This window comes from Oncorhynchus mykiss, chromosome 14 (assembly GCF_013265735.2).
Source record: "Oncorhynchus mykiss isolate Arlee chromosome 14, USDA_OmykA_1.1, whole genome shotgun sequence".
NCBI classification, from domain to species: Eukaryota; Metazoa; Chordata; class Actinopteri; order Salmoniformes; family Salmonidae; genus Oncorhynchus; species Oncorhynchus mykiss.
In genome coordinates, this window is record NC_048578.1 from 19,582,192 (window position 1) to 19,596,590 (window position 14,399).

A 14,399-nucleotide genomic window follows, 5' to 3' on the forward strand; every position below is an offset into this window, starting at 1 on the left:
TTCAGTTTTTCTAAAAACCTGTTTGTTTTTTTGTCATTGTGGGGTATTGTGTGTAGATTGATGAGGGGGTGGAAACTATTTTAATACATTTTACAATAAGGCTGTAACCTAACAAAATGTGGGAAAAGTTCATGGTTCTGAATGCTTTCCGAAGGCGCTGTACATGAACAATTACATAGTGCTGGAATAAAGAACGGTGCTGGTACACATTTTTGGTGTTCATATTTGATGGGTGGACATTGTGATTTCCCCAAGGCTATGACCTCTGACTTGTGTGTGTCACAAATTTGTATTTTTATTGGCAGAGTATGATGAATTAAGGGTGTCTTGCTTCAGGGTCACCGTGTTGGAGCCCTTATAGCCGCAATCAGCAGTAGAGACGATAGCAAAACGATCCCCGTCCCTGTTTTGGAAAAAAAATCTATGGGATTGGGCTGGAGGAATGTAACCATGCTCAATTTTATAGACAGAGCTAGGGATGCAAAGACTGACCATGATATCAAAATGATGGTTTTAACCATGTTTTTATGCTATAAATGGTTTGTTTTGTATACAAAAATTGGAGTAAAACAAGCTTATGGGTTCTGATGGGGTACGACAGTTGAACTTAGATCATGAGGTGACGTTACTACATAAGTTATTTTCTTCAAGAATCAATGGGTCCATATGATTAATTTACAAGTCCAAAAATGGATATAGCAGCTGTAGATGACCTCTTTTACTTAAAATAGTATATCCCCAGTCACCACATAGTATATATGAGGGAAAGTAGTGTCCAGTCCATGGCACTTCCAAATGTGTAAAAGCTGCCCCCATATTGAAAGTATCAGATGCACGTTACTACCAGTACTTAATTTTGTGTTCACCAAGACAGTAGTTTTACTTTTGATACTGTCGTGTCTTTGGCTATGCCGGATTAATTGCTATGACATGCTATTCTATAAAATACTTTCTCCGTAATTAATATCACCTGATTGAGCTAATCAGGTAAATGTAATTAACTAGAGAGTCGGGCACCACAAAATAATATTTATAGAGCTGTTATCTTCCGAATAAACTCTTAAAGATTTAGCAATATTTTACATCAATAGCAGTCAACATTAATCGTCATCTTACTTCAGTCTCATATTCTGAAAGTTGTACATTTTTGGATATCTACAAGAATCCTGGCTAACAAGTTGAATCAGCAATACAAAATTGGGTTATTATTTATTTACTAAATACCTAACTAATCAAACAGAATTACATATACAAATAATTAATTATACCGGGATAATTCTTTACGTCATAGGAAACGTCCCTAGCGGGCGGAACAGATATGACAGCTTGTTACACAAAGGAAAAGGGGCGGGGTTTGTGTGAAAGAGCGGTAGACTGGGGGAACAAAGGGAAGAAGCTGTTCTATCGTAAATACAGTATCTTATGCATTCTAAATTACCGCCCATTTGGAAAAGGAAAATGCAATAAATATTTACTCTGAGCTGCGCTTCAGTAGGTTGGTGGTAGGTGGAAGGCCGTGTTGCCAAACCGAGTCCTCTGTCCTTTGAAGAATGTCTCTGGTGGCCACTTGGATAAGTTGTAGTAACGTCGTTGTGTGGTAGATGGGATACTCTGTATGTTCCTTCCTAACCTGCGTTTGCAGCTGCGGTCGCTAACTCAACGGCTAGGAGGTATCACGTCTGTCGTGAATAAGAGTTCAAAGTTAATACCATTCGCAACCAAAGCTCATGCTGATGTTTGCTTCGTTCTGTAGTTATTATCTGAACCATTCTGACATGGGATCGTCATCTCACATCCGCGGAACAGATAGTTATGTTGTAGTCATGAGCTTATATAGGAAGGAAGAGGAGGGTGTGTTTGAAAAGTTTTATAGCCTTTGTCCCTTCACAGGGGAGGGCCACTGATTGAGCAGCCCTATCTTATGAAAATTCAAATCTCCCATTTTAGAAGCTAAAATCAAATTTCATCCCATCACAAATAATGTAATATTCAAACATTTAAATTGAACAACAATTCCATGTGAATTTGATAACTCTGATGTATAGACTTTCCACTGTGGAGTTTATGTCATCTTATCATTGATGAGAATGTCTCAGATGACAACCGAACTGACATCATATTCATTAAGTACCACTGCATATGTTCAATTGTTCGGATTACCAGAATATAGTTAATTTCCCCCCACATTCTGACGTTCCCAGAATCTCTTATGTTAACCAAGGGGTTTTGCAAATGTAACCTTAGTAGGGTAGAGAGAGGAAAAAGGGGGGAAGAGGTATTTATGACAGTCATAAACCAACCCACAGGCCAACGTCATGACAATACTCATGCTGGATAGAACAGAGGTGTTGGAATCTACATTTTTAGATTAGGAGATGAAACAACCACCACAATCCAGGGTCATATTTAAGGAACTGAAATGTATTCTTACTTTGGGGGAGATTAACGTTTGAATTCTTCACATGCTCAACAAAACCAACGCTTACAGTGTTGTAACTTTAATGTATTACAGAGTTAATGTTTAAGTTAATTAATTGAGCTGTATCTAAAGACATTTCTTTACAGTTATTTACATATGTAATTGTATTGGTTAGTATTGAATTACGCTTTTGCGACAGGAATGAGAGAGTTAACGCGCCAGTTATGTGCAGGTGCAAAGTGATTAAGCTGACCTTTCCGCTAGCATCTTACCTGCATTGCTCTGTAGAATCTAAAGTTGTTAAATGTAACGTGAACAAGTATTATTACTAAAAGAAGCTTTCATATCAAACCCGACATCCCCGAGTCATTACTTTGAAGACAGTTAATCTAAAATACAGTGCGATTCAAAGAAAATCTCTCCTACACATTAGGCCGAGTTCAAACATGCTTTCTCCCTGTGCGGAAATAATGTTATTTTAAAGTTAGTTGAATGTTGTTGTTTTTTTACCTAGCCCAGCCATCAGTCCATTGAACCTGTAGTTCTTATTGCAATACAGCACTTCCCCCTCTTTCCTTTGTCTGCAGGAATCTGTCTCGCTGGTGGTTGATTGATTGAGCTTATTTATTTGTTTCTCTGGAGTGGAGGTACGGAGCTATGGATGAGGGGAAGAGGAGGGCACCAGAGGTTTGGTTTCTTGCTGACGAGGCTAATTTCTGTCCTAAGTGCCGTGGCATCCCCTCTCTAAAAACTTTGCCAACCACCTCAGTGGGAGGGCAAAAATAACACTGATGGTTTCATGACTAAGCAATATGACTGGATTGATTATTGAAGAAACACGCCACTGGTTGGAATGATGTAACCTACTACAGGTGAAGGGCTGCCCTCGGCCTCATTGACAAGTCCCACTTCTTTTGATATGTTTTTCAAAGAATGTTTGACTTGTCTCATCTTTTGTGGATTCAGCTAAAGCTAAACCATTGTTTCATTCAAATATGCTGTAATGAACTGTACATTTCCCAAAATTGGGATAACTGAAGAATTTAATTATTAATAGTAGGCATTATCAATGTACAAAATGGTTGTTATTTCGAGACTAACGAAAGGCTAGTACATTAAATATGTTTGGCTGTGCAGTATACAAAATAGATGTTGTCCATTTTAAATACTGCTCAGGAGAAGAGACTAATGGTATGCCATGGGTTGTATCGCCTGTACCTATACTGACTTCTCAAGGTCTAATTGTTCCCTCTCTCCCTGATCGCCTCTCTGCCGTTCTGTCCTATTCCCTGTTTCTTGCTTTCCTTCTCCCTTGCTCTCTCTCTTTTTCTTTCTCAAGTCAAATCTAATTGTATTTGTCACATGCGCCGAATACAACAGGTACACCTTACCGTGAAATGCTTACTTACAAGAGAAGGGAGGGAGGACGACATTGAGAAAATTAATTTCTACAGCCTAGAGAGAGCTGTCTGCGTTTCCAGTCATCTCTCTATTTCTCACTCTCTCTCTAGGCTGTAGATGTTCATTCTCTCTCTGTCCTTCTCCTTCCTGCCTTCTCTCTGCCCTCTCCATTCTGAGTAGAGCCTGGCTGCAGCAATTAGCTGGCTGCCCGATGAGGAAAGTAAGGGCCATAATAGTCCCATTAGGAGACAGTGGAGAGGGAATAAAAAACCTGGGCCATGCCAGGCTAGGGCATTCATCTCTCCTAGCCCATGATCAATGAATTAAATGAAAGTTGAAGGGCGCCAAATGGATGGTGTGTCATCTTCGCTTCTCTGTTGGGGAAATCCAGAGCAGGACGGAAAGTGGGCCCTGTGTAGTGTACAGTAACTGAATGAGTACATTTAATGATTTTGTTATTGTTTTGTGTAATTGGTGTTTAGCAGTACAACTGGTTACATTACTTTAATAAAATATATCAGTTGATGTGTATATCACATTTGTTTTATTTGATGACTATTATTTCATTCTAAGTCATCTCACCTCTATAGAGCTGCTGCCTATGCTTTCTGACAAAATCACTATTTTAGAAGTTCTTCAAAGTAAATAAGGGAATACTTTGACTGCTGAATACCATCATTGAATAGTTCAGGTTGGATCTGATTTATCTTTAGTTAAACTGCTCATTGAGCTCACAGAAAAAAAACAGAACAAAATGGAATTCAAATAATTAAACTGACATCGTCATTAGTTGTTTAAAAACCACCGAAATGTCAGTTAATCGCTCAGCACTACTATAGGGTAATGAAAGTTCACATTAGAGTATACAGCCTATGTCTCTCACTCTGTCTTTTTAATTTATCTTTGGTTTGCTAATAACCTCCGGCATCTTGTGGCCTTCAGCTATCTTCTGACCCATCCCTCTTCCTTTTCTTTCTGACAGAGGGCCATCTGTATTGTTTTATTCATGCCCATTGCTGAAGGCTCTAATATTTCCACCTCCATTCCTGTGTCTGACATAATCACAATCACCATTTATCATAGTTATGCTCATATTATTCAGATCAGGAAAAAGTCAAGTAGTGTGAATTCTAGAACATTAGAATAAAGCCAAAACGAAGAAAGGCTGTTCTATATTATACTCTACTTTTGAATGTCATTGTTCCCAAAGTTAGGGCTGTGATGGTCATGCAATTTTGGATAACTGTTATTTGTCAGCCAAATGACCATGGTCACTGTCAATGTTCCCTGTCATTTCTTCATCACCGAGCAAATTTCAGGTCTGCTAAGAGCAAGCTTGAATGTTGTGAAAATGTTGTGCAAACTCAGCGTGCGTTTACTGTGAACACTGAGGCTGTATCCAGTTAAGTTAGTTTTAACAGTGGCGATGTAGGCTTCTGTGGCTATTTGATCATAATTTAGACCTACCAGAGTGGCCTAACATGAAAAAACAATAGAGAAAATGCATCCCATAACATTTTAACCTGGAAATAGCTGTACTATCATTCAGCCTACAGTAGAAGCCAATGTGTGGTGTTCAATCTAGGCCTACATTCCATGAGACTTCAGAAAAAAAACATGCAGGGCTTGACATTAACCTGTTCATCCATTTGTCCTTCAGACCAAGGAGGTGACTGAATATGTCATTGTGTTGTTTTATGCAAGAAGCCACTTTACAAAATGAAAATGCATTATTAGTCCCATACCATTATTACAGAGAACCAGACAACATATGATACTGTCTACATATTGGCTACTTAGCTTATTCATTCCTGTCTCAAAATACAACACTGCCCCGTTAAGACGAAAAAAAAGTTATCTACCTGACTCGCTTTTCAAAGATGCGTAGAAATGTACACGTTTTGTGCTCTTGTAGGAAGCAATCACTCCCCTATTGCTGACTACAAATGATCTATAACTGGGCTAATAACTCACTAACGAGCAAAGGATATGAACTAAATGTGCACACGTGGCTACATGCAGCTTTCACTTTGATCTCAAAACAAGTGCATCTACTCATGACAGCTAATGCTGTGAACACAGTCCAGTTCAATGTAAATGGCACAGATCCATATATGGCAAAGGTCTATTTGCATATAGGCCTCCTGCAGCTCGGATTTGTTTATGCTACACTGGTCTGTGTAGAGTATTGTCTGAGTTGTGCTTGTCTATGTAAAAGAATCCTACTCTGATGCTTTCTGCCTACAGCAAAATCTCTTCAATAATTCATTTTGTTTTGTTATGTTGCATTCAAGGTGGCTAATATTACAATGATTCGATCACAATTGCCACAGTAAAGGGAAACGTTGATAGTGTTAACAGGAAAAACTCTAGAACAGTGGCCACCAACCTTTTCTGAGTCAAAATGCATCATTTAAACATAAGCCTATGCAACATTAACCAAATACAAACAGTACTGTAGCAATGAGGTTTGTGCAGTAAGTCATAGGCCCAATACATTATGACCGCATATTGGCTTTGCTTGAATTGCCCTTCCAATCCATTGTTGTTCGGGCCATTGTTTTATATTATATTTCCAAATTTGAGGTAGGTTACATGGTCACACCGGTAATAGATCATGGGCTGATGGTGCCTGCATCTGATGGTCAGTCTCACAGGAGGGAGAGAGCAGCAGACTGAGGGTTCGCCTCTCAACATCCCTCCGCTCTCCCATTCCTCTAATGACACTGACCAAAAAGGGACACCATCTTCCAGCTGATGGGGCGACTCGAGTCTCACCACATTATGTATGTACAGTTGGAGTCGGAAGATTACATACACCGTAGGCCAAATACATTTGAACTCAGTTTTACACAAATGCTGATGTTTAATCCTAGTATAAATATCCTGTCTTATGTTAGTTAGGATCACCACTTTATTTTAAGAATGTGAAATGTCAGAATAATAGTAGAGAGAGATTTCTTTCAACTTTTATTTCTTTCATCACATTCCTAGTGGGTCAGAATTTTACATACACTCAATTAGTATTTGGTAGCATTGCCATTAAATTGTTTAACTTTGGTCAAACATTTTGGGTAGCTTTCCACAAGCTTCCCACAATAAGTTGGGTGAATTTTGGCCCATTCCTCCTGACAGTGCTGGTGTAACTGAGTCAGGTTTGTAGGCCTCCTTGCTCACACACGCTTTTTCAGTTCTGCCCACAAATGTTATATAGGATTAAGGTCAGGGCTTTGTGATGGCCACTCCAATACCTTGACTTTGTTGTCCTTAAGCCATTTTGCCACAACTTTGGAAATATGCCTGGGGTCATTGTCCATTTGGAAGACCCATTTGCGACCAAGCTTTAACTTGCTGATGTCTTGAGATGTTGCTTCAATATATCCACATAGTTTTCCCTACCTCATGATGCCATCTATTTTGTGAAGTGCACCAGTCCCTCTTGTAGCAAAGCACCCCCACAACATGATGCTGCCACCCACGTGCTTCACGGTTGGGATGGTGGTCTTCGGCTTGCAAGCCTCCCCCTTTTTCCTCCATACATAACAATGGTCATTATGGCCAAACAGTTCTGTTTTTTTTTCATCATGCCAGAAGACATTTTTCCAAAAAGTACGATCTTTGTCCCCATATGCAGTTGCAAACCATAGTCTGGCTTTTTTAATGGCCGTTTAGAAGCAGTGGCTTCTTCCTTGCTGAGTGGCCTTTCAGGTTATGTCGATATAGGACTCGTTTTACTGTGGATATAGATACTTTTGTAACAGGTTTCCACCAGCATCTTCACAAGGTTCTTTGCTGTTGTTCTGGGATTGATTTGCACTTTTCGCACCAAAGTACGTTCATCTGTAGGAGACAGAATGCATCTCCTTCCTGAGCGGTATGACGGCTGCGTGGTCCCATTGTGTTTATACTTGCATACTTGCATTTCATAAGTGTCAAAGGCTTTTATTTACAATTACATGAAGGTGATGCAAAGAGTCTATTTGCAGTGTTCACCCTTCTTTTTCAAGACCTCTGAAATCCGCCCTGGCATGCTGTCAATTAACTTCTGAGCCACATCCTGACTGATGGTAGCCCATTCTTGCATAATCAATGCTTGGAGTTTGTCAGAATTTGTGGGTTTTTGTTTGTCCACCTTGCACTCTGCATGCACAGTGCATTCTTCCATCACATGTACAGCTGATTCTCAAGATCTTGCACACTAATGAGATGCTATTGAGCCCACACTACTATGCTGTCTGAGCCAAGGACTACATGCTTCTGGTAATTTTTAATGACAATACTGGGTGGGGTGAATATATTTTATATGACATACATTATTTGTTGTTAACTAGTGAATAGGAGCCTATGGCAAAGTGTGTTTATTTTTAACTTAACAATTTCTGCTAGTTAGTTTTTGCTACCATGTGGGTTTTAGTTTGCTTGAGCCTGCTAACTGAGTGTTAATTCCATACATGTTTAATTTTAAAACATGTATCTTGCAAAGGAGTTGTTTAATCTAACTGCTTAACTATTTATCTGTACATAATATTGTATTTGTTGTTTTTTTTAAACTAATTTTATCTAATCTGTACAGGAAAATGCCACGGGCACTATCTGATGTGTGGAGACATTTCACTGCAGCTAATTTAGAAGGAAAGGCTGTGTACATTTGCAAATACTGTGCCAAGTCATATGTGAAGAATGCAACAAAGATGCAGAATCATCTGGCCAAGTGCATGAAGTTCCCTCAGCACTCACAACAATCAACCTCTAACAAAAGTCCCTCTACTTCTTTTCGAGGTGAAAATGATGAATCAGATACCTTATCGATAGGAACAGCTCATGGTCCTCCTGGAATCAGAAGTTTTTTTTGACTGAATGGAGGAACATAGTCAGAGAAATACTGATGAATGTCTTGCTTGAGCTGTGTGTGCAACTGGTTCACCTCTGAAGCTAACAGGCAATGTGTATTGGAAGAGATTTCTGAATGTTCTTCACCCAGCATACACCCCTCCAACCAGACATGCTTTATCTACTAATTTGCTGGATTCAGAGTTCAACTGAGTTCAAGTGAAGGTCAAGCAAATCAAATAGAAAGCAGACTGCATTGCAATCATCTCTGATGGGTGGTCGACTGTTCGTGGGCAAGGAATAATTAACTACATCGTCTCCACCCCATAATTTCCGCCCCTCAACCAGTATTCTACAAGAGCACAGACACAAGGGACAACAGACACACTGGTCTCTACATTGCAGATGAGCTGAAGGCAAACATCAATGACCTTGGACCATAGACGGTATTTGCAATGCTGCGAACACGAAGGCTGCTTGGTTTAAATTGGAGGCGTCCTACCCTCACATCACACCCATTGGCTGTGCTGCTCATGCATTGAATCTGCTCCTCAAGGACATCATGGCACTGAGAACAATGGATACACTCCTCAAGAGAACCAAGGAAATGGTTAGGTATGTGAAGGGTCATCAAGTTATAGCAGCAATCTACCTCACCAAGCAAAGTGAGAAGAATAAGAGCACCACATTGAAACTGCCCAGCAACACCCATTGGGGTGGAGTTGTCATCATGTTTAACAGTCTCCTGGAGGGGAAGCAGTCTCTCCAAGAAGTGGCCATATCACAGTCTGCCGATATGGACAGCCCCATCAAGGGGATCCTCCTGGATGATGTATTTTGGAGAGATTGGTAAGCAGTTTGAAACTCCTGAAACATATAGCAGGAGCCATTGCACGGATTGAGGGAGACAATGCCATCCTGTCTGATGTTCAGACTCTGCTTGCAGATGTAAGATAAGAAATCCGTACTGCCCTGCCCACTTCGCTGTTGCTCCAAGCAGAGGAAACTGTAGTTCTGAAATGCATCAAAAAGCGTGAAGACTTCTGCCTGAAGCCCAGTCACGCTGCAGCGTACATGTTGAACCCCAACTTTGCTGGAAAGAGCATCAGAGATCAACAAGGCCTATGGTGTCATCACTACTGTGTCTCGCCACCTTGGCCTGGATGAGGGCAAGGTTCTTGGCAGTCTGGCGAAGTACACTTCCAAGCAAGGGCTTTGGGATGGAGATGCAATATCGCAGTTGTGCCAAGATATCTCATCAGCCACCTGGTGGAAGGGACTTGGTGGATCTGAGGCTCTTTCCCCTGTTGCCTCCATCATCCTCCAAATCCCACCAACATCAGCCGCCTCAGAGCGCAACTGGTCCTTGTTTGGGAACACGCACACCAAGGCACGCAACAGGTTGACCAATACAAGAGTTGAAAAATTGGTGGCCATGTGGGCTTGTTTGATTTTTTTTTTGAGCCTGATAACAAGCCATCCTCAACAAGGTTGGAAAGTGACAGTGAAGATGAGGCCTCAGAGTCTGCTGTTCAAGTGGTGGACATTGAGGAGGTCCAGGGAGAAGACATGGGAGCCTGAAAGGAAGACAACTAAAGCTTTAGTTTTTAGACTCTCATTTTACAGATGTATGTTGGAAATGTTTTTGGGTGATGCGATGGATCATTGGGGATCATTCAATATTCCCTTTATTTTGTTGTTCAGTGAAATCATCCCATGTGAAGAGTCAACTCATTTAAAGTTAAATTCGTGACTAAATTGTTGTTTTGTATTTCTATTGGAAGGATTTCATCATTTGCAATTATGATTAGGTAAAAGGTTTATGTTTCTGTTTCCATATGATATGGTAAATATATCCAATGCAAAAAACATGAATATTAATTTGCATATTTTCCCATATATTCCCGTTAATTCCCACGGAAAGTTTCAACCTCCTGAATATTCCCCATAATGTGCAACCCTAATCCTGACCATTATGAGTTGGATCCGAGTTGGCAACCTCGATACTAATGGAGCTATACACCTGCATACAAATGATATGGAGTGAATGTACTGTTGGGCCACTTCATTTAAGTGCAGTTGATTGATAATGCGTTACTCCAAGTCTCCATCGCAAATTATTTGAGAGTAAATGTGTAAATGATTACCTGTGTTTTTTTTCTACCACAAGATTAACTATTAGCATGTCATTGTGTAATTTTAAATATATACAATAGTCTTTAAAGGTGATACATTTAGTTATGTTTTGTCTACGTGTGCGACTTCCAGTAGTAGCAGTAGTAGTTTGTTTATTGTTCATGATGTGTAATTGATTGATTTATTAATATGCATATTATATCACAAACCCACATTTTGTCATTACACCTTCCATTCCTCGCCCTCCTCTCATCTCTCTCTCCCTCCTCTCATATCTCTCCCACAGAGGAGGGCTATGAGCAGTTCCGTGTGGCAGAGAAGTCCCATGGTAACTGGGTGAAGCTAGTGGTGGAGGGCAACACATCAGAGGTGCTGACCAACATGGGGAAGAAGGTGTTCAAGCAGTACCTGGAGGCCCTCAGGGCCATGAGTGAAGCCCTCAGCAAGCAGCTGGGCAAATATGACATATATTCCATGGTGGTGGGCATGGTCCTTGTCTTCCAGGTGGGTATTGGGGTGTTGCCCCTAGATGCTTGTCAGTTTGTAATTTTCCTCACAAATTGCTAAGGTTAGGCTTGAAGGGAAACTGATCCTAGATCTGTACCCAGGGGAAACAACACCCCGGAGCTGGGAGTGGGCCAAGGATCAGGGGGCAGGAACTTTCCTGATGAGGGTGGTGGTGGTGAGGCTGTAGTGAATAATATCTTGTGTATATATACCTCACATGTGACCCGTAATAACACTATGCAATTTCTATATTAACAAAGTCTATTCATATATTATCTGACTCCATATGTGTATATGGACAATTTAGCACTGTGCAAGCAGGACTGTTGAGTTACAGGAAAATACTATCAAGAAATGTCTGGGAGCTTCCAATCAGATATCAGACCTAAAGGATGTCATCACAACAGCTTCCCAGAGGTGTGACAGAATGGGGGTTGTTGAGAGCAACACAAACATTTCAGCATTCCTGAGAAAAGCATCATGATTAGGGACACTTTTCTACATACCCAAACTGTTAAGTACAGTATATATGCATGCCAGTGCATGGTATGGTGTGTGACCATGGTGTTATATTGCTGATGGTTTCTATGTTGTATGGCATTGGCCTAAATAAGCACTTAGCATTCTAAACTGTTGGGATGAGGTACCTACATCCATAAAGATCCCACATCCAAATATATTAGCATTTTAAGATGCCAATTTTGCTCCTGAAGAGACCCAAAATCTAGACTAGGCATATTCATAGAACACAATCAATATTAATGAAACAAATGTAATGTTGATATTACGCTTCACTTTATTAAAGCCCATGGTTTACATAGTGTTGATATAGCCTTCAATTATTTAAATGACCTTGAGCTAGTGTGAGAAGAATTCGACAGTTGGAACAGATCTCTACTGCTCTTTGTTGAGCAAGCATTTCTCCAAGTAAACTTTTTCTGGGGCCGAAGGGGCTCGCGGTAACTGTACAACTTTACAACATTCCTTGGCTTGTACAACGATTCTGCCACGTGAACGATATTGAATGGGGCAATTCCCACACGTTCCCTTCAAAAAAAATTAACAAAGCTAAATCTGCCGCACTGACTGTTGCAGTCACAACTAATGTGCATTTCAATATGTTTTGATCATTTAATCTTGGAGAAGAGGCTTTAATATGCAAAAAGGTAATTTTGCGGTAGAAGCTGAAAACAATAATTGTAACAATCACAGAACGTGTTGGCAACTGCTCTCTTGCATTCCTTGTGTAAGGGTTTGACTTAACGTAGGACTGTTTTGGATCATTGGTAGAGCTGTTTTTATAAAATATACTGTATGTTATAACCTCATGGGTTTAGAATAGGGCTGGGAACTGCCAGGGACCTCATGATATTATCACCATACTGTCAATACGATAACTTATTGCAATTCTCACGATTCTAAATGTATTGCGATTTTATGTTCCAAACATATTGCTCACCATATATCTGCTGCAGAGAGACAAGAGAGCCATGAGAAAGCGAGTTTTGATCAGTCAGGGAGATAAAATTCCTGAAAACATGTTGGCCCACTATTTAAAAAGAAGATGGAGAACAAGCTATAGGTTGAAAAATAGTTTTGGCGTAGGTACAGTCGCGTAGCGTTGGCTTTTAAAAAACAATAGGTTGCGTCAAAGTATCAATAAAATATCATCCAAAATAATATTGGGATATTTAACTGTCGATTAAAAAAATATATACGTTTGCATCCACTTTTAGAATTTGCTTAGAAATGGTAAATATTGTACTCACAAGTCATAATTCCAGTTTGTACTGTTTTCCATTTGAATTCACTGGCTTTGCTGTCATGTTCACGCTTTTAGACTGTTTTCCTTCAAGTTACTTATTTCTTATCAGAGATAAAAATGCTAATTCTAGCATGACATAGAACGCTCTGTATAGACTCCCCAGTGAGCATTATTGGGAGCAGTGGGGAAAGTTGATAAAAAATATCCCTAACTCTGAATTGAAACTAAGAAGTGTCCCTCAGAGGTGACTGCCTCCCATCTGGAAGAAATAAGTGAAAGATGCAAAGAGAGAGAAAAGAGGCTGTTTTCAAAAGAAAAAGTTGGACTTGTCAGCATTTTGTTACAGTCAGTACTCAAGGACAAAGCAACTAGTCATCTTTCTAGTGCACCGTCCCTGATAGATTTAGTCCGTAGAGATGGGACGAAAAAGGGAACTGCGTAGCAAAGGACATGGAACACGTGTCTCTGGTGTTTAATTTGAAAAGAAAGAGCTTGCATATTTGCTTCCAAGATGGCACATTCAAAGGTTCCAGTTGAAAGACTTTAGTCAATCCAAATGCAAATATCGAGAAGCACACAAATTATGTTTTAGCTTTGACTCAATCCAAGCCACATCAACCACGGATTGACAAATGTCTGTTCTCTGTACCCTCACACTCTACTCGCGGACCCTTGACTCAAGTGTTACCTCATAGCTTGCCCATCTATCCATCCATCTCTTTCCATCTGCTGTTTCCTTTACTGTTTGACTCAACAGTTGCAACAATTGAGATGAGCTTGGTCTGTCTGGTGTTAGTGCTGTATCTGCATGCATATGTAAATACACCATTGAGTCTGTTTTTATTTAATTCCAGGATTTTCTGAGTGTGTGTGCATTCCCCTTTCTCTTTCCAGCTCCTTCTCCTCCTGCTGCTGGCCATGCCCGAGGCACTGAGCAGTGCCTCAGAGGTGGATCTCCCTGTGTCCTCTGCTCTGCTCTCGCTGCCCTTCTACCTGCTCTGCTTGCTCCTCTCCTCCGTGCACGTGCTGGTGTGCACCTCGGCCGAGAGCTCCTGTTACTTCTGCAGCCTCTCCTGGGGACTGGTGTTCGGGGCAGTGGCCCTCTCCTCAGCCCTGCTCTGCATCCTGGTATCCATGGCAGCCAGGAGGGGAGGAAAGCCCCCTGGGAAGGTGAGTACATCGACACTGAGACATTAGTAGCTCTTTGTCTTCTAAAGACTGGTCATACTTTACGCTCTGCTGTTTTCCTTGTGTGTATTAAAAACAACCTAGCAATTAATGGTAGTAGTTACGTTTTGGGTTCTTTTGAAGTAATTAAAACAAGCATCTCTTAACCATTTC

General features: G+C 40.5%; 1 protein-coding gene across 1 annotated transcript in view; it reads left to right on the forward strand.

Moving 5' to 3' along the window:
- The window catches only part of LOC110488955 (GPI ethanolamine phosphate transferase 2), a 119,558-nt gene that overhangs the window by 52,874 nt on the left and 52,285 nt on the right, over positions 1 to 14,399 (forward strand). The window contains exons 7-8 of the mRNA XM_021561447.2: positions 11,073 to 11,290; positions 13,953 to 14,228. Coding sequence (XP_021417122.2) covers positions 11,073 to 11,290; positions 13,953 to 14,228 — 494 coding nt within the window. The remainder of the gene's footprint in view (positions 1 to 11,072; positions 11,291 to 13,952; positions 14,229 to 14,399) is intronic.